At 43.9% G+C, this 21,910-nt stretch overlaps 1 protein-coding gene across 4 annotated transcripts in view; it reads left to right on the top strand.

Moving 5' to 3' along the window:
• The window catches only part of RBM27 (RNA binding motif protein 27), a 1,065,407-nt gene that overhangs the window by 161,942 nt on the left and 881,555 nt on the right, over positions 1-21,910 (top strand). For all 4 annotated transcript variants that reach the window (XM_086931662.1, XM_086931660.1, XM_086931661.1 and 1 more), the window contains exon 5: positions 19,794-19,967. In XM_086931662.1, coding sequence (XP_086787788.1) covers positions 19,794-19,967 — 174 coding nt within the window. The remainder of the gene's footprint in view (positions 1-19,793; positions 19,968-21,910) is intronic.

Consider the following 21,910-nt stretch of genomic DNA (forward strand, 5'->3'; position numbering starts at 1 on the left):
TTTGTCATCGATAAAGCCTAAATTGCGGACTTGATGGGTGGGCTGGGGAAAGGTACCCATTTCGATAAACCACTGCTGGGGGCCACAGAGATCTTTATTTTTAACCCGAATCAGGACCTCGTTTTTTTCTCCGTTAAGTTTGAGTAAACTAGCTTACATCCAAGCTCAATGTTACTCAAACTGGCCTGAAGCACTGATGGTCCAGGTGACTTTTCCTTTGTAAGGGAGAAGATGATTTGGGTGTTCTCCGCATAAGAATAGAGAGGTGTCTTAAGATGGAGCCCTGGGGTACCACATGCAGGGAAAAATTGTTTGTTCACCAGTAACTAGACTAAAAAACATAGTTTTTCTCAAAACAAAAGACTGAAACCTTTGGCATAAACTCTGTAGAATTATCAGTTTAGCTAGAAGACTTAAGTGGAAATGTATAGGGCTCCCATGCACACTTTTTGTGATAAGAACTACCATGTTCATGCACATAATATAAGCATAAATTATACAGACCATATTGACATTCTGCCTTACAATGCTATGCTTCAACTCCAGCTTAATACTTGTTTATTCAGCAAAATGGTCCAATGATAACTATCAAAGTTATTTGTAAGAAGAAAGAAATTAGCATTGCACCAATAACTGCTGTTAAATTAGGACCTAAAAAGTATCAATAAGGAGAGAAAACTGAAACAAATACACCAGTGCCATGAATATTGCAAAGCATCATGTTTATTAATGATTTATAATATATACACATGGTTCAAAATATAATGGTTGCTCCATCGTGAGAAACATGTGCTCAAAAATGTGCTTGTGCAGTAGTGATAGGTAATGAGTATATAGAATTAAAATGAGGAAAATATATAGATTGCAGTTCATGCAATACTGCAGAAAGCTTGTTTAATGTAATGATGCGTAGCTTAATAAATGTCCTTGTGGTAGAGGATCATGTTTTAATCAATTGATTCCCTCTTCATGGAAAGTGACGCAGTCCAGGCATACGTTTCAACCCAATATAACTCGGTGTGAGACTTGGCCCTTTCCCCAAAATTTTTCGCTTTTTATCCCCTGTTAATTTAGAATGCCCCTATTGAAACAACAGTGTGTAGGCCTTGTGTGGTGGAGAAGGGCCTGTGTAGTGTAAAACTAGTGTTAAAGTACAGGTACTTCCTACCCCTAACATGGCCGCCACAGACCACTGCTGCAGCAGCGTGGTTTAGTGGGCGAATTCTAGTAGCCAGGGGCTGGCTGGAACCCTCAGGCAATGTATCCATCTTAGCCTGCCAGCCTGCCCATAGGTAGAATGGTGGAACCACCTAGCACCTCCTGGAACCTTCTGGAACAGGTGAGGTGACACCAACTGACACCAATTGACACTACCAACTGGCACTATAAAAGGAAAGGGAGGGAACTTTCCTGAGGAGAGAAGCTGAGGGGAAGACCTGGGGAAGTACCTACGCAGGAGGATAGGCAGTGGGGGTCAGGGCAGGGTCTTATGATGCTGGAATGACAGGGCCTAGTGTGCTGCTTTACAAGTGTTGAGGTATCCTGTTCCCCCCCCCCCCACTGACCTAGCCCCGCGGCAGGGAACCCCCAGGGACCACTTGAGGGGATTGGCTGAGGAGATCTAACACCAGCCACCAACTTAACCCCCTTCAAGGAATAAGAAACCAAAGGAAACAAGAAACCAACTGCTATTTACAAGGGCGCAAGAAACAGCTGCGCCAAGAAGAAATCAAGGAACCAGTAACCAAGAAACTTACAAAGACGCAAGGACATAAGGCGCCAAGAAGAGACTGAATCACCACAGGACACCTGAAGAACCACCCAGGTATTGGCGCTGTGTTGCTCGCTGTGCCCCTGACGCCACCTGGGGTCCCTGCGCTAACCTACCGCTGCTGTGTGGCATGTCCTGTGAGCTGCCTCTATCTTAAAGCAACTGCTGATGAAGCGCCAACCTAGAAACTGCCTAAGCGCTACATTGCCCTCCAAGCGCTTGACTGGTGAAGAATTGCTGTGTCCTGTGGGAGCGCTGTGAATTGCCTGCAGGGCTGTGGAAGTTGCCCCCCCTGTAAAGCGCTGTGAAGTGCCCCAAGTGCTAGGACTGCCTGCTGAAGCGCTATACTGCCCGGGAACTGCTGTTTGAGCGCAAGCTCCCAGAACTGGGGTGCCCGTGGAAGCGCTGTATGCCAGGAGATGGCTGGGGCTGAAGCACCGCTTGTTCCCACGAGGCTGCCCCCCTGTGAAATGTGATGAGGGAGAGAAGCGCCGTGAAACCCCCCTCAAGCTCTCACCTGCCACGTCCTGGGAAAAGCTGTTACTGGGCCCCATTGGCCACCATTGTGCCTCCAGCACTCCCTGAACTGGGCGGAGGCCCGGATTGTCTGGTGGGCCCTTAAAAGTTAACCCCTGGCTAGGGGAACCTGACTTCTTGTTGTCTGAGGCCTGGGACAGCTTAGCCATTATGGAATGCTTATTTAGGCCTTGGGTATGGCTAAGCCTAGACTAATGTATTGTTCATCTTAGCCTGATGCATAGATTATCCGGGCTTAAGGAGATGTTTCTATATGCATAAGGGAAGGTTTTATATGTGCAAGCCAAGTTCTTTAAGCTCATTCTTGCTAAACGAAATGCTTAACTTGTCTAATGGAAAGTTCTTCCCTAACTGGGGCCTTGTTCTCTATGTCTAAGGAAATGGTTATTCTTCCATAGGAAGATGGTGATTAATTACCCACCAGTAAATGAGGAGATGTTCCATGCTGGGGTAATGAAATGCTGGGGTTGTTATACTGAAATGTTTATTGGGAAATAATGAAAGGTGATGCCTTTATTGAATGTTGATGCATTGGTGAATTGCTTCCTTTACTCTAACCCAAGGAACTGTGTTGTTGAACTGCTTATCTTTACTGCAGTAAATGTTTACCCTGGTATTGGACTGGTTGAGAGGTCCCAAGGCCCATAGTTTATAGGCCTCAATTCCTAATAGGGTAACCCCCCCCCCCCCTGTTTAAGGGCTGTAATGGAAAGCCTACCATTCCCTGATGAAGAGAAATAGCGAGTGATAGACCCAAACCCAGGGATTTTCCATATTCCGCCTAGAGTCCTGTTCAGCCTAGGCCTTATGAAAGGTTTACCTATTAGTAAATGTTCACTAATGCTTGAAGCCTGACTTATTTTGGGATTATTGAACTGTTGGGCACTGAATAAGGAAATGTTACCCTTATCCGCTGAAATGTCATTCCTGGTTAAGGAAGGGGTCGCTCCTGCCAATTGAATGCTTTACCCTGCACTACAATAGCTCACACCCACAAAGCCTTAAGGATAATCTACCTTATGGGCAACTGCTTCGCATAAGACGCAACTGTACTAGTTTACAGGACTTTGAATCACACGCAACAAGATTCTGTATTGAGATGGCTGCCAGAGGATACCCTAAGAAATTGCTAAAGCATGCCAAAAACAGGGCTAAGTTTACCCCGAGGGAGACACTCCTTCAGGTAAAAGAAAAGAAGCAATCAGACCAATTGGTTTGTGTGACTACCTTTGGTCAACACACGAACCAATTTAAAAACATCATCCGAAATAATTGGCACTTGCTGGAAACAATAGAGCACCCTCTGCCCAAACCGATCTTTGCAATGAGAAAGAATACAAGTATTGGTCAGCATCTCATCAAAGCAGATACCCACATTCCGCCGCCCAAAAGTGACCTCATATCACAGTGGAACCTCAGACCAATCATTGGGCACCACAAATGTGGTAACTGTGTTTCATGTTCTTCTACAATTGAAGGGGATACCTTCATTAATCATGGCATCAAATGGACACATGATGCATTCACAAACTGTAAAACAAAAAATATCGTTTATGCTGTGGTCTGTCCTTGTGACAAGGTTTATATTGGCAAGACAAATCAAGCCATTAATGCACGCATCACGCAACACCGATCTCGGATAAAAAAACGAGTAATGACTGCACCAATGGTTGAACACTTTGTAAATAATCAGCACACTGATAACGATTTCAAATGGACACCACTTGTCTGGCTGGACTCCAAACGCTACCCTAATGTAGAAACTATGCTGTTGCGTAAGGAGGCATACCTCATATTGCGATTCGATAGCGTGAACAAGGGCCTAAACACTCTTAGTGAAATCAATCGAGCTTGACTTCATTCCCGGACTTCAGTTCCCATAATGCAGTAGCACCCTCGACTCATCCCATTGGCTGTTAGCGCACACATGCTTTTATTGCCACTAGCACCGGCAGCGCCCTGGACAACTAAACCCTGTAGGTGCCGGTAGAACTAAGGATGCAGTTTAGCAGAGCCCCTTGCGGCGTTTTTTGGTAAGCGATTGACCCCTTCTTCACCTGTCATTGAGTGTTAGCTTTCATTTTTTCACTGCGTGATTCAGCGCATAGTTGCTAGCCTCCTTCTCCTTCTTATTTTTTAGAACGGACAGCGTTCCATTGCAACACCGGTCCGACCTCTCCGCCCGTGTTCAACTTTTAAAAGTAAGTGTTCCCATCGGAGCGGTGACGCTTAAGCGCCCGTTTTTTTACCGCTTTGGCACAACTTTCCAAAATATCGTCATCTTTTATTTCTGTCCCCACAGCAAACTTAATCTGAAAAATAACCCTGCTACCGGCCACTTTGACTTAAGGTTGCAAAGACCCAAGGTAAAATTAGTGTTTCCATGACATTTTCCTTAGCGTGCATTGTGTCATTTCCAAATCGGTGACACCAGTCTTTCTCTTGTTACAGCCCAGATCCGCCTGACATAAAGCGCTATTTTCAAAATAGAAGCCACACAGGCTACTACCCTCAAGGTATGCCGCACTTCACTGCGGTTCATTTTGCATTTGAATAAAATGGCGTTTGTATGTAGTTTGCTTAAACAAACTCTTCATTTTTTAATTCTTTTTGGAAAACAGTTCCCATGGACTAGACTCCCGCCCTGATGAAAATCCTGTAAATTACTGGCAGGATTGGAAACGCGTCGGCATTTGACTTCAGGCATTTGACATTTGAATTCAGACATTTGTCTCCACACCAATGGCTCTTGATAGTCATATATCTAAAATGGGCTTACTGTGATCATTTACACAAACGAATTCAGTTCATGAGCTAGGAGGTGTTGTGTTTGAAATATTCACCCCTGCTCTCATACGTTCTTGTACTTATGATTTTCAAACTGTGATGTGTTTACCTGTTTCTTGAAAAGTTTCTTTTGATTTATTAATGTCCATGAATGTACGATTTAGTGCAATGTTTTTGCTTTAAACTTGTTCACTGTAAATATATACACATTGTTTGATTGATCTCCATATGGCTAGAAATGAAGTTGATGGTTTTCTCTTTGTCTGCTCCTTAAAAAAGTGAATTTTGCAACTTACGTATTGATTCAATGACAAAATGTTTTGTCGAGATAAACTAATAAACTTATGGTTTATCTTCACACATTCAGTGTTTGCATTATTGCGAATTGGAGGCATAGGCACATTTTTGGTTTACCCTCATTTGAGGCACTGTTTATTCCTGCGTTTTAGGAAATGTTATTGCTGAGAAATGCAGTGTTTGTGCTACTAATGAAATGCACATATTACAATAGGCCTAGTTATTACTGCCTTATTTAGGGGAATGCTCTGCATAGGCCCAATGGAATGTGCAGGTCTGAGGCATGAAATGGTTGATCTATTATTAAATGTTTACTTCTGCTAAGAGAAAGGCTACCCTGATTGAAGGAAATTCTTACTTGATAAGATAGGTAATACTGACCTAATGAAATGTTTTACGTTGACTTCACAGGAAGTTCTTCATAGGCGTAAGAAGAATGATAACTCTGATCTACAGTTATTTATGATACGTCATTTATGCCTTCCTAAGTTTTACCCCTAATAGGGGAGGAGGAGCCTAATGCTGAGGCTAATAGGATGTCACACCTTTAGTGAAATGTTTCCTCATTACTTAACGCAGTGTTGTATTCATGACCTTACAATGTATTTCTTACAGGTGATGATGAGAAACCAGGCCAAGGTCAGGCCTGTGGTTATTTAATATTTAATATTTATTATTTATTCATCCAGTATTTATTGCCAAGTGTTCTCACACATGTATTTTGGTGGAAAGTTAATAAGCTAATTTTATGATGAATTCCTAATACCCTGACCCAGCTCTATCTTAATAAAGTTAACTTGAGTTTTTACACAAACTCACTGGAGTGGTGTCACTAATTGCGTGCCCAGGTTTCTGACTCAGTGGTTGCGTGTGCTGCATGGTTGCTTAACACATATGCTTTCTGATGCCTACCCGCTCGTGCCATGCTACCCTAGGGGACTGGTGATCCCAGTTCCAACACTCGGTCATTAAATACCTTAACTGTCTGTCTTTATCAAGACAGAATCCAGTGGGCAATCTGCATATAGGGATAGTGGTGATAAAAATGGCTATGGTGTGTTTTTAAATAATTCAGTAACTGGGAAAATAGATGAGTAAGGAAGAAGGCACAGTGGCTCTTCGTCTAGGACGAATGCGTCCTCCATAATCTGTAATGTGGAAAAACCAGTGACCACATATTAAAGGCCTCTGTTAATTTACTAGCGAGACACGTGTTCTGACCAGTGGTTTTTCCACATTAGATTATTGAGGACTCATTCCCCCTAGATGAAGAGCCTTTGTACCTTCGTCCTTACTACTTTATTTGCTCGGTTTTAGGACATTTTTGTGTGCTATTCTAGATGACTTCTTGCACGTTTTTTGTTTGGAGAGTATTGAATTCTTTAAAAACACGCCTGACCCAGGGAATTAATTGATTAAAACTTGATCCTCTACCAAGAGGACCTTTATCAGGCTACCTGTCCTTTAAACAGGCTTTGTCCAGTTACCTGCAAAATCTGGGTTCGAGTCAAGAGCATCATGATGAGAGGACTGAGGGCACAAGGCCTCTGAGGAATGAGTGAGTGGTAACGGATCGAAGAGGAGCCCTGGGGGCTCTGAGTTCGTGCGTGCGAACCTCCGGCACAGATACTAGGTGGAGAGAATTTTGCCGTCATTACACAATGAGAAGCAGCTGGGAGAGGGATTTCTGAAAAGCAGCGGAAGGCCAGTAGGTCCAAAAAGCCACCAACTAACACAGACAGCGCAGTGGAAAGAGGGGAGCATATCCTAGGTGAAGGAGTAAGCCTTGATCAGGCTATAGTTATATCTCTTTCATTGTGCTCTGTTCACGGTAGTCTACCGATCCTTCCCGCCTGATTTGCCTGACCCCGATGCCAGGACCTAAAATGGCGGCTTCCAAAACAGTCGGGTGCATGGCCAGAATCCTAATCTAAAGCGGATGCATGCAGTTGTGTGCAGAATCCACATTGTATGCCAGCGACATTTAAACAATCTCCTTTGGATGTGCACGAGTCTGATCTGCCTGGACTGACCTGTTCACTGATACCTGAGATGGTGGCTCCACTGTGGAGATGCTCTTGGTGGAAAGCCTGACGTCTGATTCTTATCAAGTGTCTTGCCTTTCAAAAGTTCTAAGTAAGTGTTACTAGTTCACAATCCAACAGGGTCGCAGCTGAGGCTGATGGGTGCCTGACCCTAAAATGGCCGACAGTTGTGACACCCCCCCCCCAGCTGAAATCTTCCTTACATAATCCTACCAGGACTGCCTGACCTCAAGATGGCGTCTGGAATTTATTCGGATCATGGTTTATCCAGTATTGTAGTATCTTTCATAGATTCACATGCCTGAATCATTCCCCGTCGCCGAGGCGGGAGTCCCACGGTAAATGAAAAAGCATTGCCAAAAGTACATGATAGTAGTAGGCCCAGAGAAAAGGCCTGAGGCCTGAGGCCTAGATCCTAGTAGCCTATCTACATTATTATGCTAAAAAGACCAAAGTCTTTGTTCCAACCAATCAGCTGTCAGCACCCTCTAGAACACTCTGCAGAGCCAGTTCTCCTCAGATTTTCACCGCATGTCGTGTGGAAGGGAGTCCCCCCGAGTGCCAACTCAGTCTATCCTTTAAGATGTCTGACAAGACGGCCTTGTTTAAACCTTGCAGAACTTGCGACAAAAAGAGAGTCCATGTTGATAATCAACATAAGGACTGTATTTATTGCCATACCCTAAGCATTAAGCTAAGGATTGTAAGATTTGCCGAACCTTCCCTTAAAAAACTGTAAGGGATAGGGAGGCTAGAATCCTGTTGTGGCTAAAATCTTCTTCTAATGAAGATGATGATAGAGCCTCAACCTCCAGCAAGAGAGCAAGATTTCAGGACCGTTCGTCAAGTGAGGGGAGAAAACATCTTAAATCCTCCCACTCCACTGCTGGTCCTTCTCAAAGGTCTCCTCCTGCTTCATCTGGGCCTATACAGTCTCCACAGGCTTCAGCTCTCAAGGACTCTAAAAGGCAATTTTCCAAAAGTCCATCGACGATGGTTCCGTCGACGATGGTTCCGTTGATGTCAAGTCCGTCGACGATGGTCCCATCGACGTCGAGTCCGTCGGACGACAAAAATAAAGAGTCCATCGACAGTAACCCCATCTCCATTGCTCCCTTCGACGACTGTACCATCTGCAGGATTGGGGACTGCTTCAGCTAAGTCCTTAGTGGCGGTAACAACCTTTTCAACGCCTCTTTCATCAAAAGGCTTTCAGCTTAAATCTTTCCAAAGGCATGACTGTTCATACATCTCACCACTTACTCCATCTCACCTCCTCGAGACATATGCCCAAGAGGAGGATGATGATTATGATGACAATGAGGATGAAAGAGCTTTTGGAATAACTCGTCATCCTTCCGAACTAAACATTAAATGTCAAGAGGATGAGTAAGTTGAAGACAACTACACTGAACACTACTATTAGGAGGACATTGTTGTTCCTCAACACACAGGATACCAGAGGTACTCTCGGATGTCGGATTCCAGCCATCTGCCTCCTAACCGTATTCAGGACTTGCAGGCCATGTTTGCTGATTATAGGCAGCACTTTCCCCCGCAGCAGGTCATTCCGCCACCTCAGCCTGTGGTACTTCCAGAGTCTGTTTTTCCACACGAGGTTCCGGCGCCAATGTCTTCAGTTACAGAACCTCGTCGGGGGCACCAACCTGCTCAGCCTCCTCGAACTCTGGACACCTCTTCTGATGAGGAGGTGGAAGAAGGTGAGCTGCCAGAGAATCCTCCCTTGGATCTGTGGGACTCGTATATTATCCCCATGCCGTTTCCACCAACCCCACAACCATCGGACTCTCCTCCAGAAGATATAGGTGGATTCCATAACCTCATGCAGCTGGCTGCTGCTAGGTTTCAACTTCCAGTAACAGTGGAACAAACTGAATGTTTCCTACACGAGGAGACTTGAAAGATTACCAGAGCAATTCCAATAATAGATTATATATGGAATGAGGGCATCAAGATAATGAAAAATCCTGCATCCGTACCCGCAGTGCTTCCACGGATTGATAAGAAATATTGTGCTCCGGCCAACAGTCCATACTGCCTCATCGGACACCCCTGGCCGGATTCAGTCATTTCACAGGCCGCCCAACAAAGGCCTAAAAATCCGGCCACACCCATCAATATACCACCAGACAAAGAGGGACATCGTCTTGACCTCATTGGTAAAAAGTTTTCGACCAAGGCTGCCGCCTCCATCAGGGCAGCGAACTCATTAGCAATCATAGGGCGTTATGATCGCCAAATGTGGTCGGACATGGCTGGTCTGATTGACCTCATTCCAGAGGACAAGCGACAAGAAGCTCTCAAAATTCTACTGGAGGGAGAGCGTGCAGCAGCAGAGACTATCGATTGCGCTCTGGACATTGTCCATACAAATTTCAGACAAATGGCTGGGGCTGCAGTTTTCAGGTGCCAGGGTTGGTTAAAAGCTGTCGCCTTCCGACCAGAAGTCCAGACAAAAATATTAGATACGGCCTACGACGGAGAATCTTTGTTTGGCAAACATATTGACGAAGCCCTCCAAGCAATCAAGACCGACACTGATATGGCAAGATCTTTAAGTGCCCTACAATACAAGCGTGGGACATTAAGAGGTGCTAGAGGGCGTGGCTATTCCGCTAGAGGAGGTTACAGTCAACAGAACAGGCAATATCCGCCTCAATATCAGCAACATTACCAATCCTCATACCGCCAATCCAATACGGCTGGTTTCTCTCGCCAAGGGGCCCGCAAGTGCTCCAACAATCAAGGGCGAGACTCTAATAGAAAACAGTGAGTTCAGCCGGGCGTCAATCACACTTAGTCTCCCCTCCTTGTGGGCGTAAAAAATTCATGTTTTCTGGATCAGTGGCAAAAAATTACCTCCGACCAATGGGTATTAGGTCTCGTAAAAAATGGCCACACCCTAGAATTTGCCAGCAAGCCACCAACCACTCCGCCCAGGGGACCCCCTCCCCCTTCACTTATAGTTCAAGGAAGCTTATACAATGTTCCTCAAGAACGCTATAGAAAAGGTCCCAGTACATCAGAAACGGACAGGTTTCTATTCCCGTTTTTTCCTGATCAAAAAAATCAGGGGAATGGCTACCAATCTTGGACCTTCACAGCCTCAACAGATTCTTCAAAAAACAAGGTTTTCGCATGGTCACCCTCTCAGAGATTCTAAGCTGCCTAAACAAGGGAGATTTTATGGCTTCCTTAGACATGGAAGACGCGTACTTCCACATTCCGATCCATCCAAATCATCGAAAGTATCTCAGCTTCACTGTGGCTGGCACCCATTATCAGTTCAAAGTACTCCCGTTTGGGCTAAAATCGGCTCCAAGAATCTTTACAAAGTGTCTGGCCCCGGTAGCGGCAAAATTTGCGCTCTTGGGAAATCCAGGTCTTCCTGTACTTGGACGATTGGTTAATCAAAGGTCCTTCAAAGCAAAATGTAAAGACTGCCATTTCTACATATCTCAATCTCTTTGCATCTCTGGGACTAACTGTGAACAGAAGCAAATACCAGTTACATCCAAAGCAAATCCTGCCGTTCCTTGAAGCACGTCTAGACACGATACAATGCAAGGCATTCTTATCTCAAAAAGACAACTTCGCCTCTAGAAACTTGCACTCCGGGTCACAAAAAGAATGTCACTTTCTGTTCGCCTGTTTGCTTCACTCCTGGGAATGTGCTCTTCAGCCATAAATCTCATCCCCTTGGCACGCCTGAAAATGAGACCTTTACAGAAAGAGTTACATCTTCAATGGCAGCAAGCGACAGTTATGTTAGCCGGATTGGTAGAGCGCACAGATGCCCCAGCAAAAGGGCGTCCTGGCGCTAACAGAACAGAAAAAACGGACAAAAGCGATAACAGAACTCAAACACAACAGCACTAGGGGGCTGGGGGAGAAAGGAAAGTTTTTACAGCCTTCCTGAATGATAGAAGTCCATCAATAGCACAAATATGGACAGGAAGGGAGTTCCATAACTTGGCAGCAAGGACTCTAAAGGAGCGGCCGCCAATCCTAGACCTCTTAAAACGCGGCACTATAGCCAAGTGGAGACCAGAGGACCTCGGAGACCGTGCTGGAAGATAAGAGGAAATGAGGTGCTCCAGGATCTGAGGGGAAGAATGTTTAAGGATTTTAAACGACAGATAGAGAGAATTAAACATAATTCTCTGAGCAACAGGGAGCCAGTGGAGCTTGTGAATGGTTTTTCTGGCTGAGCAAAATCTGGGTAAGCCAACCAGAGCCCTGGCGGCAGCGTTCTGGACACGTTGGAGACGAGAAAGTTCAGCCTGATTAGCTCCGAGAAGAAGAGCACTGGCATAGTCTAACTTGGACAGAATCATTGCTTGAACAATGAGCTGTCTAGTAGGTGCGTCAACGAATTTAAAAATGGATCGAAGCTGACGCAGAGTCCCAAAACACGTGGCAGCAACCTTTTTAGTGTGAGTGGAGAAGCTCAGTTGAGAATCGAACCATACCCCTAAGTTTTTAACCTCAGTGACAGAGATAGGGGTAGGACCAAGATCATGAGGCCACCAATTGTCGCCCCATAGATGGATCTGTTTCCCGACAATGAGCACCTCTGTTTTCTTGGCGTTCAATTGAAGGAAATTGTCAGTCATCCAGCGAGCCACAGATATGAGTCCCTTGCGGAACTTAGCAGCCTCGAGATCGGAAGCCCCACTTATGGCAACCGCCAGCTGTGTGTCGTCAGCGTAGGACACCATAGTCAGGTTCCCACGCTTGGCGACAGCAGCTAGCGGCTGCACATAGAGGTTAAATAAAGTGGGGCTAAGAGCCTATCCCTGCGGGACTCCCTGGGCAATCGCAGAAGGTTTGGATTCAAAAGGAGGAGTGGCAACCTTGAAGGTGCGACATCATTGCGGTCACACCGCGCATGGTGGATGCTCTCCACTGGTGGTCCCAGTTACCCAATCTGACACAAGGGCTCATGTTCCTACAAAACCCCCAGACTTCGTTCTGACAACGAATGCATCCATGGAGGGATGGGCAGGTCATCTCCACGATTTACAAATACAAGGCAAGTGGTCTCCGCAGTACAGACAACGACACATCAACAGTCTGGAGTTGCGGGCAATCTTCCTATCTTTGCAAGCGTTGCTTCCAAGGATTGCAGGGTCCTCGGTTCTAGTTCGAACCGACAATACCACCAGCATGTTCTACGTGAACAAACACGGAGGAACAAGATCGGCAACGTTGTCAAAGGAGGCTCAGGAGTTATGGGAATGGCTTACACTTCACAACATAACTCTCAAAGCAGAACATGTCAGATGTCTCCACAATACCATAGCGGACAAACTCAGCAGGTCCCTATCAGACTGCCACGAATGGGAATTAGACCACGTTCAGGTGAACAGAGTGTTCCAGGTTTGGGGCAAACCGATATTGGATTTGTTTGCAACAAAGCAAAGCAAGAAATGCCAGTATTACACCAGCAGATACCCTCAACAGGGATCAAGAGGGAATGCCCTGTCCATGCGATGGTCAGGGATTTGTGCTTATGCTTTTCCCCTAATCCCATTGATACCAAGGGTGTTGCCCAAGCTGAAGTTTGAGGGCTGCCGTCTCATCCTGATTGCTCCCCGGTGGCCACGCCAGTACTGGTTCCAAGAACTTCTTTTGCTATCCCTGGACCGGCGAATCCGTCTTCTTCCAACTCCAACAATGCTGTTGCGGAACAAGGGGCAAATACTTAATCCAGACCCTCAGTCTCTAAATTTACACGCATGGCTCCTGACTTCTTAGAATTTAAAGACCTTCAAATTCCTCAGGATTGCCGTGACATCTTAGCAAAATCACGAGCCCAGGGCACACTGAAGACTTATCGTCTTAAGTGGAAGAGGTTTTGCTCTTGGTGTGAGTCTAACAGTGTGCACCTGATAGAAGCTTCTGCAGAACAAATCGTTCCTTATCTGCTACAGCTGGCTCCCTCTGGGCTCTTTTTCATCAGTGAAAGTCCATCTAGCTGCTTTATCCAGATTCAGGAAGGTTGCTAGGATTCCCTCATTATGTTCATCCTCTTAAATCAAGCAGTAAATGAGAGGTCTTTTCTGATCTTTTCCTCCGGTTAAGCCTCCTCCACCGGAATGGGAACTCAATACAGTCCTCACACAGCTGGTGAAACATCCATTTGAACCCATCCACAAAGCCGACCTAAAATTTTTCTCATGGAAGGTCGCCCTACTTCTAGCTCTAACATCTGCCAGAAGAGGAAGCGAGATTCAGGCGTTCACTATTAAGGAACCATTCCTCTAAGGATTATGTCACTCTCTGAACTAATCCTACATTTATACCTAAGGTACCATCACAGTTCCACTTGAATGAACCAGTGAAGTTGCGAACTTTCTTTCCAAATCCTACTCCACCAGCAGAAAGAAGACTACATTCTCTGGACATCAAAAGATGTTTAAAATTCTATGTACAAAGGACAAGAGCCTTCAGAAAATCTGATCAATTATTTGTGGCTTACGGTCAAACCACGCTGGGTACAGCAGTCACAAAAGCCACAATTTCTAGATGGATATCCTCCGGAATCCATTTTTGCCATATCAAATCGAACAGGCCAATACTGAGGAAGGTAAAGGCTCACTCCACAAGAGCTGTGGCAGTGTCTACAGCATTGTTTGCGGGAGTGATGCTAGAAAATATCTGCCCACTCGACATTGAAGAATGCCCACATGTTCACAAGACATTACTGCCTTCAATCCACAAGCCAAGAGGATGCGGCAGTTGGTCAGGCTGTCTTACGACACCTTTTTCTTTAAGAACAACTTCAGGTAATCTGTGTACTTTATTTTATATTTACAAAGATGTATCTAGAAAATATATATTCTGCATTTTGATGTATATGTATAGATTTCAATTTTAACAGATGATTGTACGTGATGTTTAGATATCCATGGCTTTATTCTTTTTCTTTTGTTCTGATCATGTGTTACATGTAGAAAGTTGAGTTACCTTACACTTTGATTTTTAATTTGGATGCAACTGGGAGTTTATCAGTACAAGACTCCCACCGACTATTACTTGGCATACTGCTTGCTACTCTGATTCAGGCATGTGAATCTATGAAAGATACCCCAATACTGGATAAGAAAACAAGTTACTTACCTGTAACTTCAGTTATCCAGTATTGGTATCTTTCATAGATTCACATGCACCCACCCTCCTCTCCGGAGAGTCAGTACTCTATTTTGGGATACTCATTTCCCACTTGTGCTAACGAAAATCTGGGGAGAACTGGCTCTGCAGAGAGTGTTCTAGAGGGTGCTGACAGCTGATGGGTTGGAACAAAGACTTTGGTCTTTTTAGCATAATGATGTAGATAGGCTACTAGGATCTAGGCCTCAGGCCTTTACTGTGGGCCTACTACTATCATGTACTTTTGGCACTGCTTTTTATTTAGCGTGAGACTCCCGCCTCGCAACGGTGAATGTTTCAGGCATGTGAATCTATGAAAGATGCCAATACTGGATAACTGAAGTTACAGGTAAGTAACTTGTTTTCTTCTCCCCCTCAACCCCCCCCCCAAATCTGTCAATCTGAGTACCCCTGAGAGCGGAGTCCGAGCACTATGTCCGACGCCCGGTGGAGCTGCTCTGTTAAGCTATTGAGGAAATCCGCCTTGGTTCATCCCCTGACCGTCACCTACCCAGCTGGACTTTGGGCACAATTTTTCTCCCCGTCTCCCTGTATCGCCCCCCCCCCCCCCCACCCCAATCGTATTTCTGAAACTGCTTTTTCCTGGTCTCCTGTCTATCTATCTGTTCCCATTTACCACTCTTTTTCTTTCTTACTTCCTTTGCTCCTATCCCCTCTCACCTGAATCTTTCCCCTTGCCCGCTACACCGCCTAGCCCCCTGTCCTTTTGTTCCCTTTGACTAAGCATTCCTTCTCCCCTTGTTGGGGAAAGATCCAATATTTATATTCTGAAGTCTTAGCGAACCCGTTGAGAGAGTCCACAGGGCCTAGGGAGCCACTCACAGTTGAGGTATGGTATGGCACCGCTTGCCAAAGCACTCCCTCTGCCCCTTTTTGGGGAAGGATCCAGTATGTAGGCCGTGGAGTGTTGGACATCCCTCTGAGAGAGTACACTCTGTATAGGGAGCCTCTAGCAACAGAGATGGGGAAATGATACCACTTCCCCTGGGATCACAGCTTACTGGACTTTGGACGCAGCTCTGACTCGTCTACCGGTTTGTGTTCCGTCACTCTCCCCCGCCTCTTTCCATGCTGTGTCTCTCTCCCTCCCCTCCTCTTTCCCTCCTCCATTCTCTGTCTACATCCCCTGCTCTTACCCCCTCCCCTGAATCTCTCCCCATGCCTGCTTTTTCCCTTAATTATATGTCCTTTTTGTTTGTCTCGACCTTACTTGTCATATGTTGCCAGGCTCTAACTGTGTAACCTTTGTAACGATTATGATCTGATACTCATGCAAAGCGCTTTGATACTTTCGGGTCTAGCCAGTGCTATGTAAAACCTTTAAAATAAAAAAAAATAAAAAATAAATAATACCTGCGTGAACTGCAATCTATATTTTCATCATTTTAATTGTGTATGCTCATCAAGTGTCACTTCTGCACAAGCACATTTTTGAGCACTTGTTTCTCACGATGAAGCAGACATTGTATGTTGAACTCTGCATATATTACAAAACCTTAATATATGTGACGTTTTGCATATTTTGTGGCTCTAGTGTTGTACTTGTTTCAGATTTCTTTCCTCTTTGATACTTTTTAGGTACCAAATTATTTCAAGGTCCTGCAATCTTTTGGGTTATACAGTTATGTACTAATGGAAATACTTGTTTAAGGGCATGCATAATTTATGTAGAGCATACCTTGATTTAGAGGTATTTGCTTTGTGGTGCATTTTGCACTTTGTGCTGGATTGTCTGCAAGGAAAGGATTTCTAGAACTTTGTAATGCTGGTGTGAACGAGACTTAATATGTTGTGTGGTACTCACAGCTTGGAGATAAGCTTGTGGATTCTCAGACATGCTTGGACCTTGTTATATTTTTGCCAAGCACTGGTTCAAACACCCAGAGGTAATTCAGTGCTATACATAACTACAGTATAAAAGAAGATACATAAACAGGGGTGTCGACTTTAATGAAATATCTACTTGTCCATGGGGCAGGTTGCTTCATAAATCTATTTGTCTTGTAACAAAATCCACTTATCCCTTTGGTGCCATGTAGTGCAGCGACAAATTATTGAAGCAATCTCATTATGTTAGAGCTCTGATATAGCCTCTCTGATTATGCCAGAGCTCATATCATGGTTGTTTTTAATACTTGCAATCCCCTTTTGTTGCCACGTTTCCACAGACCTACATACCGGGGCTGAAGGTAGTGATAAGCAATAGTTTCAGGGTTAGAATGTCCTTTTGAATCTGTGCAAACCTACTAACTTGTATATTTTAAGGGTTTTCAGCAACTCTTTTCCCATACTGAGAAATTTTGGAAATTTACTCTTGACAATGACAGATGTAAACCTTCTTCCAGAGTTGGGAAAAAAAGTGGTTTGGAGGGAAAGTGAACTTGCAAACACTCAGATTTTCGCATGAGCAAATCTGCACATGCATATTTGCTCATGCTAAACTTCAGTAAACAAATATTTTCTAGGAGGACTATTTCTTGTCCTACTTCTGTAAATTTTTTGGAATTCATGAAAGCCGTACAGCTGCACTTAATACAAGGACATATACGATGGGTACACATTTGAGACTTTCTTTATTAATTGGGAACCTAATTTGGTCTGGCGTTGACCATGATCTTTTGCATTTATTAAAATTCTGTCTTTCTATCGGCTGGCTCCACTGTGAGAGACAGCCTAGGGTTCTTTCTACAAGGTGCATATCGGCACACAAAGTAGTTTTGTTCAGTCGCAGTAACTACTGTGGCAGTGTGTGCTTTTTGAGACAAAAAACAATTTTTGCTTTTGCCGATGTTTGTTATAATGGTGAAGGCCAGGCAGCTCCCACACCAATAAGGGTTTACAAAACCATGCCAAAACAGGTCACACATTGACAAAACTAAAAAGCTGTACACCAATTTCAGACCTACTGGCTTTGCCAGTGCTTGTTTATTTTTGTTTCCCATTTTCTTACTGAAACTGGTTAAACTGATTTTCCATTATTAATATTTTTGGGAAGAATGCATCAATACATGTTGCTAAATGATGCTGCAAAGAAATGGTACCTGAAATTTGACAGTAGTTTAGCAAAAAAAAGTTTTCCTGCTTTAATTTTTTTATGTAGATTTTAATTTGAAAGCAAATAATACTCAATCTTGCTTTCAAGCTTCTGCAAATATTTGCATCAAAACAGAGAGCATTCTGGGAGCATTATACATAGCCTCATATTGCTAAACTTTGAAAACGTTTGTACACATTTCTATACTCGAACCTCTGTCAGTAGTGCAATCAGAACTTACAACATTTACTTAGAGCGATCACCCTAATAATAATGGCTTTCAATTATTGAACCATAAATAAGTTTGAACAGCACTGACATATGGTCAAAAATATTAGCTTAACAGACAGTGCCCATCCCTGATCCAATAATGTAGTACTGCAAACTGGCAGCCAAGGGGTTTGTGTTGCAGGGGAATGGATCTACTTGTCCCAATGACAAAATACACATGAAAACTTGTTGCCCTTGACCCCAACCAATATGTCCTGGGCGTCAGGCTATAGGAATCCCTGATAAACAATAATTATTTAAGTAAGGAGTTGAACCTCTAGCAAGTAAAAAATAAAATTTCAAAGTAAACTAGCCATGCAGAAACAGTCCAAGGCTTATCCAGACCAAAAGCAGTTAGATCCATCGGAAAGTAGGATAGGCTAGTTAAATAAATTAGATCCAGCATTTTCATGCAATATCATGAGGGTAAAAATTAGTGGTAACTCTGAAGGCAATGAGTTCCAAATGTGTGGGTTGGGTGTCCTTCAAATTTCTAACTGCAGAAGGATCCTAACGTCTGCCACATCTGTACCTACAAGAAATGTGGATTTCTTTCCTGCTAGATATTTAAAGTAACCCAAGACCATCTCCATGAAAAGAGAAGTACCATATGATTAAGGAAATGCAAAGATATTACGGTAAACAATACAACCAAATAAATATCAGTAATGTGATCAAATCTGAGTGACTTAGAAAACAGGCAAGTTGTAGAGTGAAGAGCAGCTTCAAGTGGAAGAATTGATGAAGCAATTGTCCCGACAGTAGTGCATCCCGATCCTAGATATCACTTAAGATTACACTATTGTTCAGAAGGCTGGATTCATTGTAGACTAAGTATAAATTCAAGCATCAATCGGGTGAAAGATAATAAAGGATATTATAAAGAAACTAAGCTTGTGCTTGGAGCTATTACATTGCATGAAATGCTGACTAAGATATACAGATGAAATGGCATTCTCTATAGATGGCACCCCCGCACGACTGAGCACATTTCTGAAGGTGTAACACTGAAGCATTATCTTGCAGAAAACAAAATGATAAATCTCATCTATGCTAAATGATTGTTCTTCCATCTAAAGATTGGGATTTTAATGTAATCCTGACCCTGAGCTTTGTGTTTGTGTAGGACTTTAATTGACAGTCTTTTTTCCCTGTAACATCCATTATGATTTGGGATTTTAGTAACAGTAACTTGAGACAAAACAGGCAACCTAGGCACAAGAATGCATTTGGCCTAGTTTGAGGAATTCTGCATTTAGTTTTCACCCAGCACACAACGTTTATCTTCAAGATCATTGGCACGGAAAAGTGATGGTAATTATGGCTTCTCTTTCTTTTTTTGCTACTTGAAGGTTATTTTTAAACGCATATTTCAGGAAGCTTCTAGGGCCAGTCATGATATGCAAGCCATTTGATAGGACTACGTAGCTTGCATTAGGTAACTGACTTCCCTATGTCTATGGTGAAAGTATTACCAAATTGTTTTGAACTTGGCTAAAACGCTAATCCTATTTCAGTTAATGGTATAGAACACAAAACAATTACAGTCCCTACAGTGGATCTCCCGTCACATTCATTCACTAAGTAGATCAATGAATAAGACTATATAAAGACCGTCTATTTAACCATTTCTTCATTATATTGATTGATACCATCCCTCTCCTTACCAACTCCAGGGTTGGACGGACCAAAGCGTTTTTGTGCAAATATAAACAATCCTAGCTTTACTCTGTGATATGGTGCGAGATAGTGCGCTCATAAGTAAAATGAACAGTATGAATAGTGTACCCATAATGGGGAGTCTTTTAATAATTTGTACCAGGTATATAACTTTCTCTGTGTTTCTAATTTTAAGTAATGAAGCCTCCAGAAGGATTCCTGATGGGATTGAATTTCATGCACGAGGGCCACCTTTGGAGAAAACCCTCTTACCCAACGAAGATAAGTCAAGTTTGGGTGGTAACAGGAGACCTGTGTTGGAAGACATGATGGAGCGTCCAGACATGTACAACCGGATCCCAGTGGAGAGGTAATTAGTTACAAAATAAAGGTTGGCTCTTGCATCTGTGAAGGGCATCTTCCATGGGTTTTAGCACGTATTGATTGGAAAAACCTGAACGTTGAGAACAAAACCATCCTTCAACAGTTTTAAAAATAGCTTGCGAAGGCCCCATATATTACTTGCATGATTCTTAAGACACCTTGTGTTCTATTAAGTAACATCTCTTGTGCTTGGTTTTGTAGTACATGGTGATTAACTGTTGCATTTCATAAATGTACTAAAGGAGTTGTGTTTGGTATCCGCTAGTGATTGTGACTGTGCTAGTGCATCGCCTTGAATGATGTTTAGTCCTAAAATGATACCCCAGAACGGGGAACAGCCCTTACAACGCAGCCGGAACCACGCAATACCATTCCCACACATCCATTACAATGCATGGGTTTTACCACGCTAATTTATATAGCAAATATGCCTTTACCACAAAAATCTAAAGTATTTCACAGGTAAGTGTATTATATGTGTATGTATGTGTATATATCTATGTTAGTGCAAGGGCGTTTGTAGGGTTTAGGGTGGGTATTGGTTTCTGGGTGGCAAGGGCATTTTTACATTTTAGGAAGGGTGTGGGTTTTTGGGTGGCAAGGCGTTTTTAGGGTTTAGGGTGGGTATGGGTTTTTAAGTGGCAATGGTATTTTTATGGTTTGGTTAGTGGGGAAGTATTTTAGGGTAGCAAGGGTTTTTTTAGGTCTCGCCTGTCGATGCGCATCGAGCTTGCGAGTCTATGGTGGCTTATCCACTCTTTATCCATCTTGCAAGGAATCGTGGCGATTCCTTGCAGTGCCCGTGACTTTTAAGCTCAATGCGCATGCGCATTGAGCTTAAAAGCGCGTGCACATCAGTTCCCTCCCTCCCCTTATCTCTCTTCACTCCGTCTTGTTTTTTTACCCGCTCCGCCCCCTCCCCTGCCCGCCGTGTCGCATTTCTCCTCCCCCCTCCTCTTCTCTCTCTTCCCTCCGCATTTCTCCTCCCCCCCTCCCCTTATCTGCCTTCCCTCCGTCTGTTCCCTCTCCCCGCTCCGCCCCCTCCCCTGCCCGCCGTGTCGCATTTCTCCTCCCCCCTCCCCTTCTCTCTCTTCCCTCCTTTCCCCCACCCTGCAGCCATTAACACGGTTTCGTCTTTTTATTAATATGTGGCGATTCTTAGACTTGTTCTTGTTTCATGTGAAGTGCTCTGTTGCCCATGTGGCTTTGTTTGCGGTAGACAGATACGCCTAAAAAATAAATAAATTAACGACTATTCCCGTTGTACGATTTGGACATCATTTACCCGGGACAAGCTGTGCGAAATCCCGTTCGCTCCACTCTCGTGAGGCTGTCTGAAGAAGGATAATTAAGTGAAATTGGCCCATATGTCGGTGCCCAAACTTGTCCATTCATTATCTCGCATACCACGCCTGCTCTCTCTCTTGCCACAGACCCTCCACAGCCCCCCAGTCCTTCATTAGCAAAACATGCTCAACTGTGACTAATACGCTTTTAAAATATAATTAGCAACACGCATCCATCTCAAACTGGGATTCCTGGACATAATTGCTGCCCAAAGCTAGAGTGATTTGGCTAATTATCTATTTTACGTGTAACTGACTCGCAGCTTTCAAATTAATTGGAAAGGATCAATTACTTGTTAGCTTAGCTTTCTCACCCAATCTAATGAAACATTGGTGCGGACTCCTTCCAGGCACTACTGATTAAGACATGAGACGCTGCATCTGCTCTGTGTTGCTTCTGTTAAGCGGCGCACAGAAAAGTAGACTTGCACGAGGGAATGAATATTTAGGATACAAATGACATTAGCCCACACACCTGTTGCCAGGCACACATAGGAGCAGACCTATATTTTTACATAAATTAGTGTGGGTATAATTTGGTACGACTTTGGCACATAAAACAAAAAACAAAATAGAATGACGT

Source organism: Lissotriton vulgaris, chromosome 7 (assembly GCF_964263255.1).
Source record: "Lissotriton vulgaris chromosome 7, aLisVul1.2, whole genome shotgun sequence".
NCBI lineage: Eukaryota > Metazoa > Chordata > Amphibia > Caudata > Salamandridae > Lissotriton > Lissotriton vulgaris.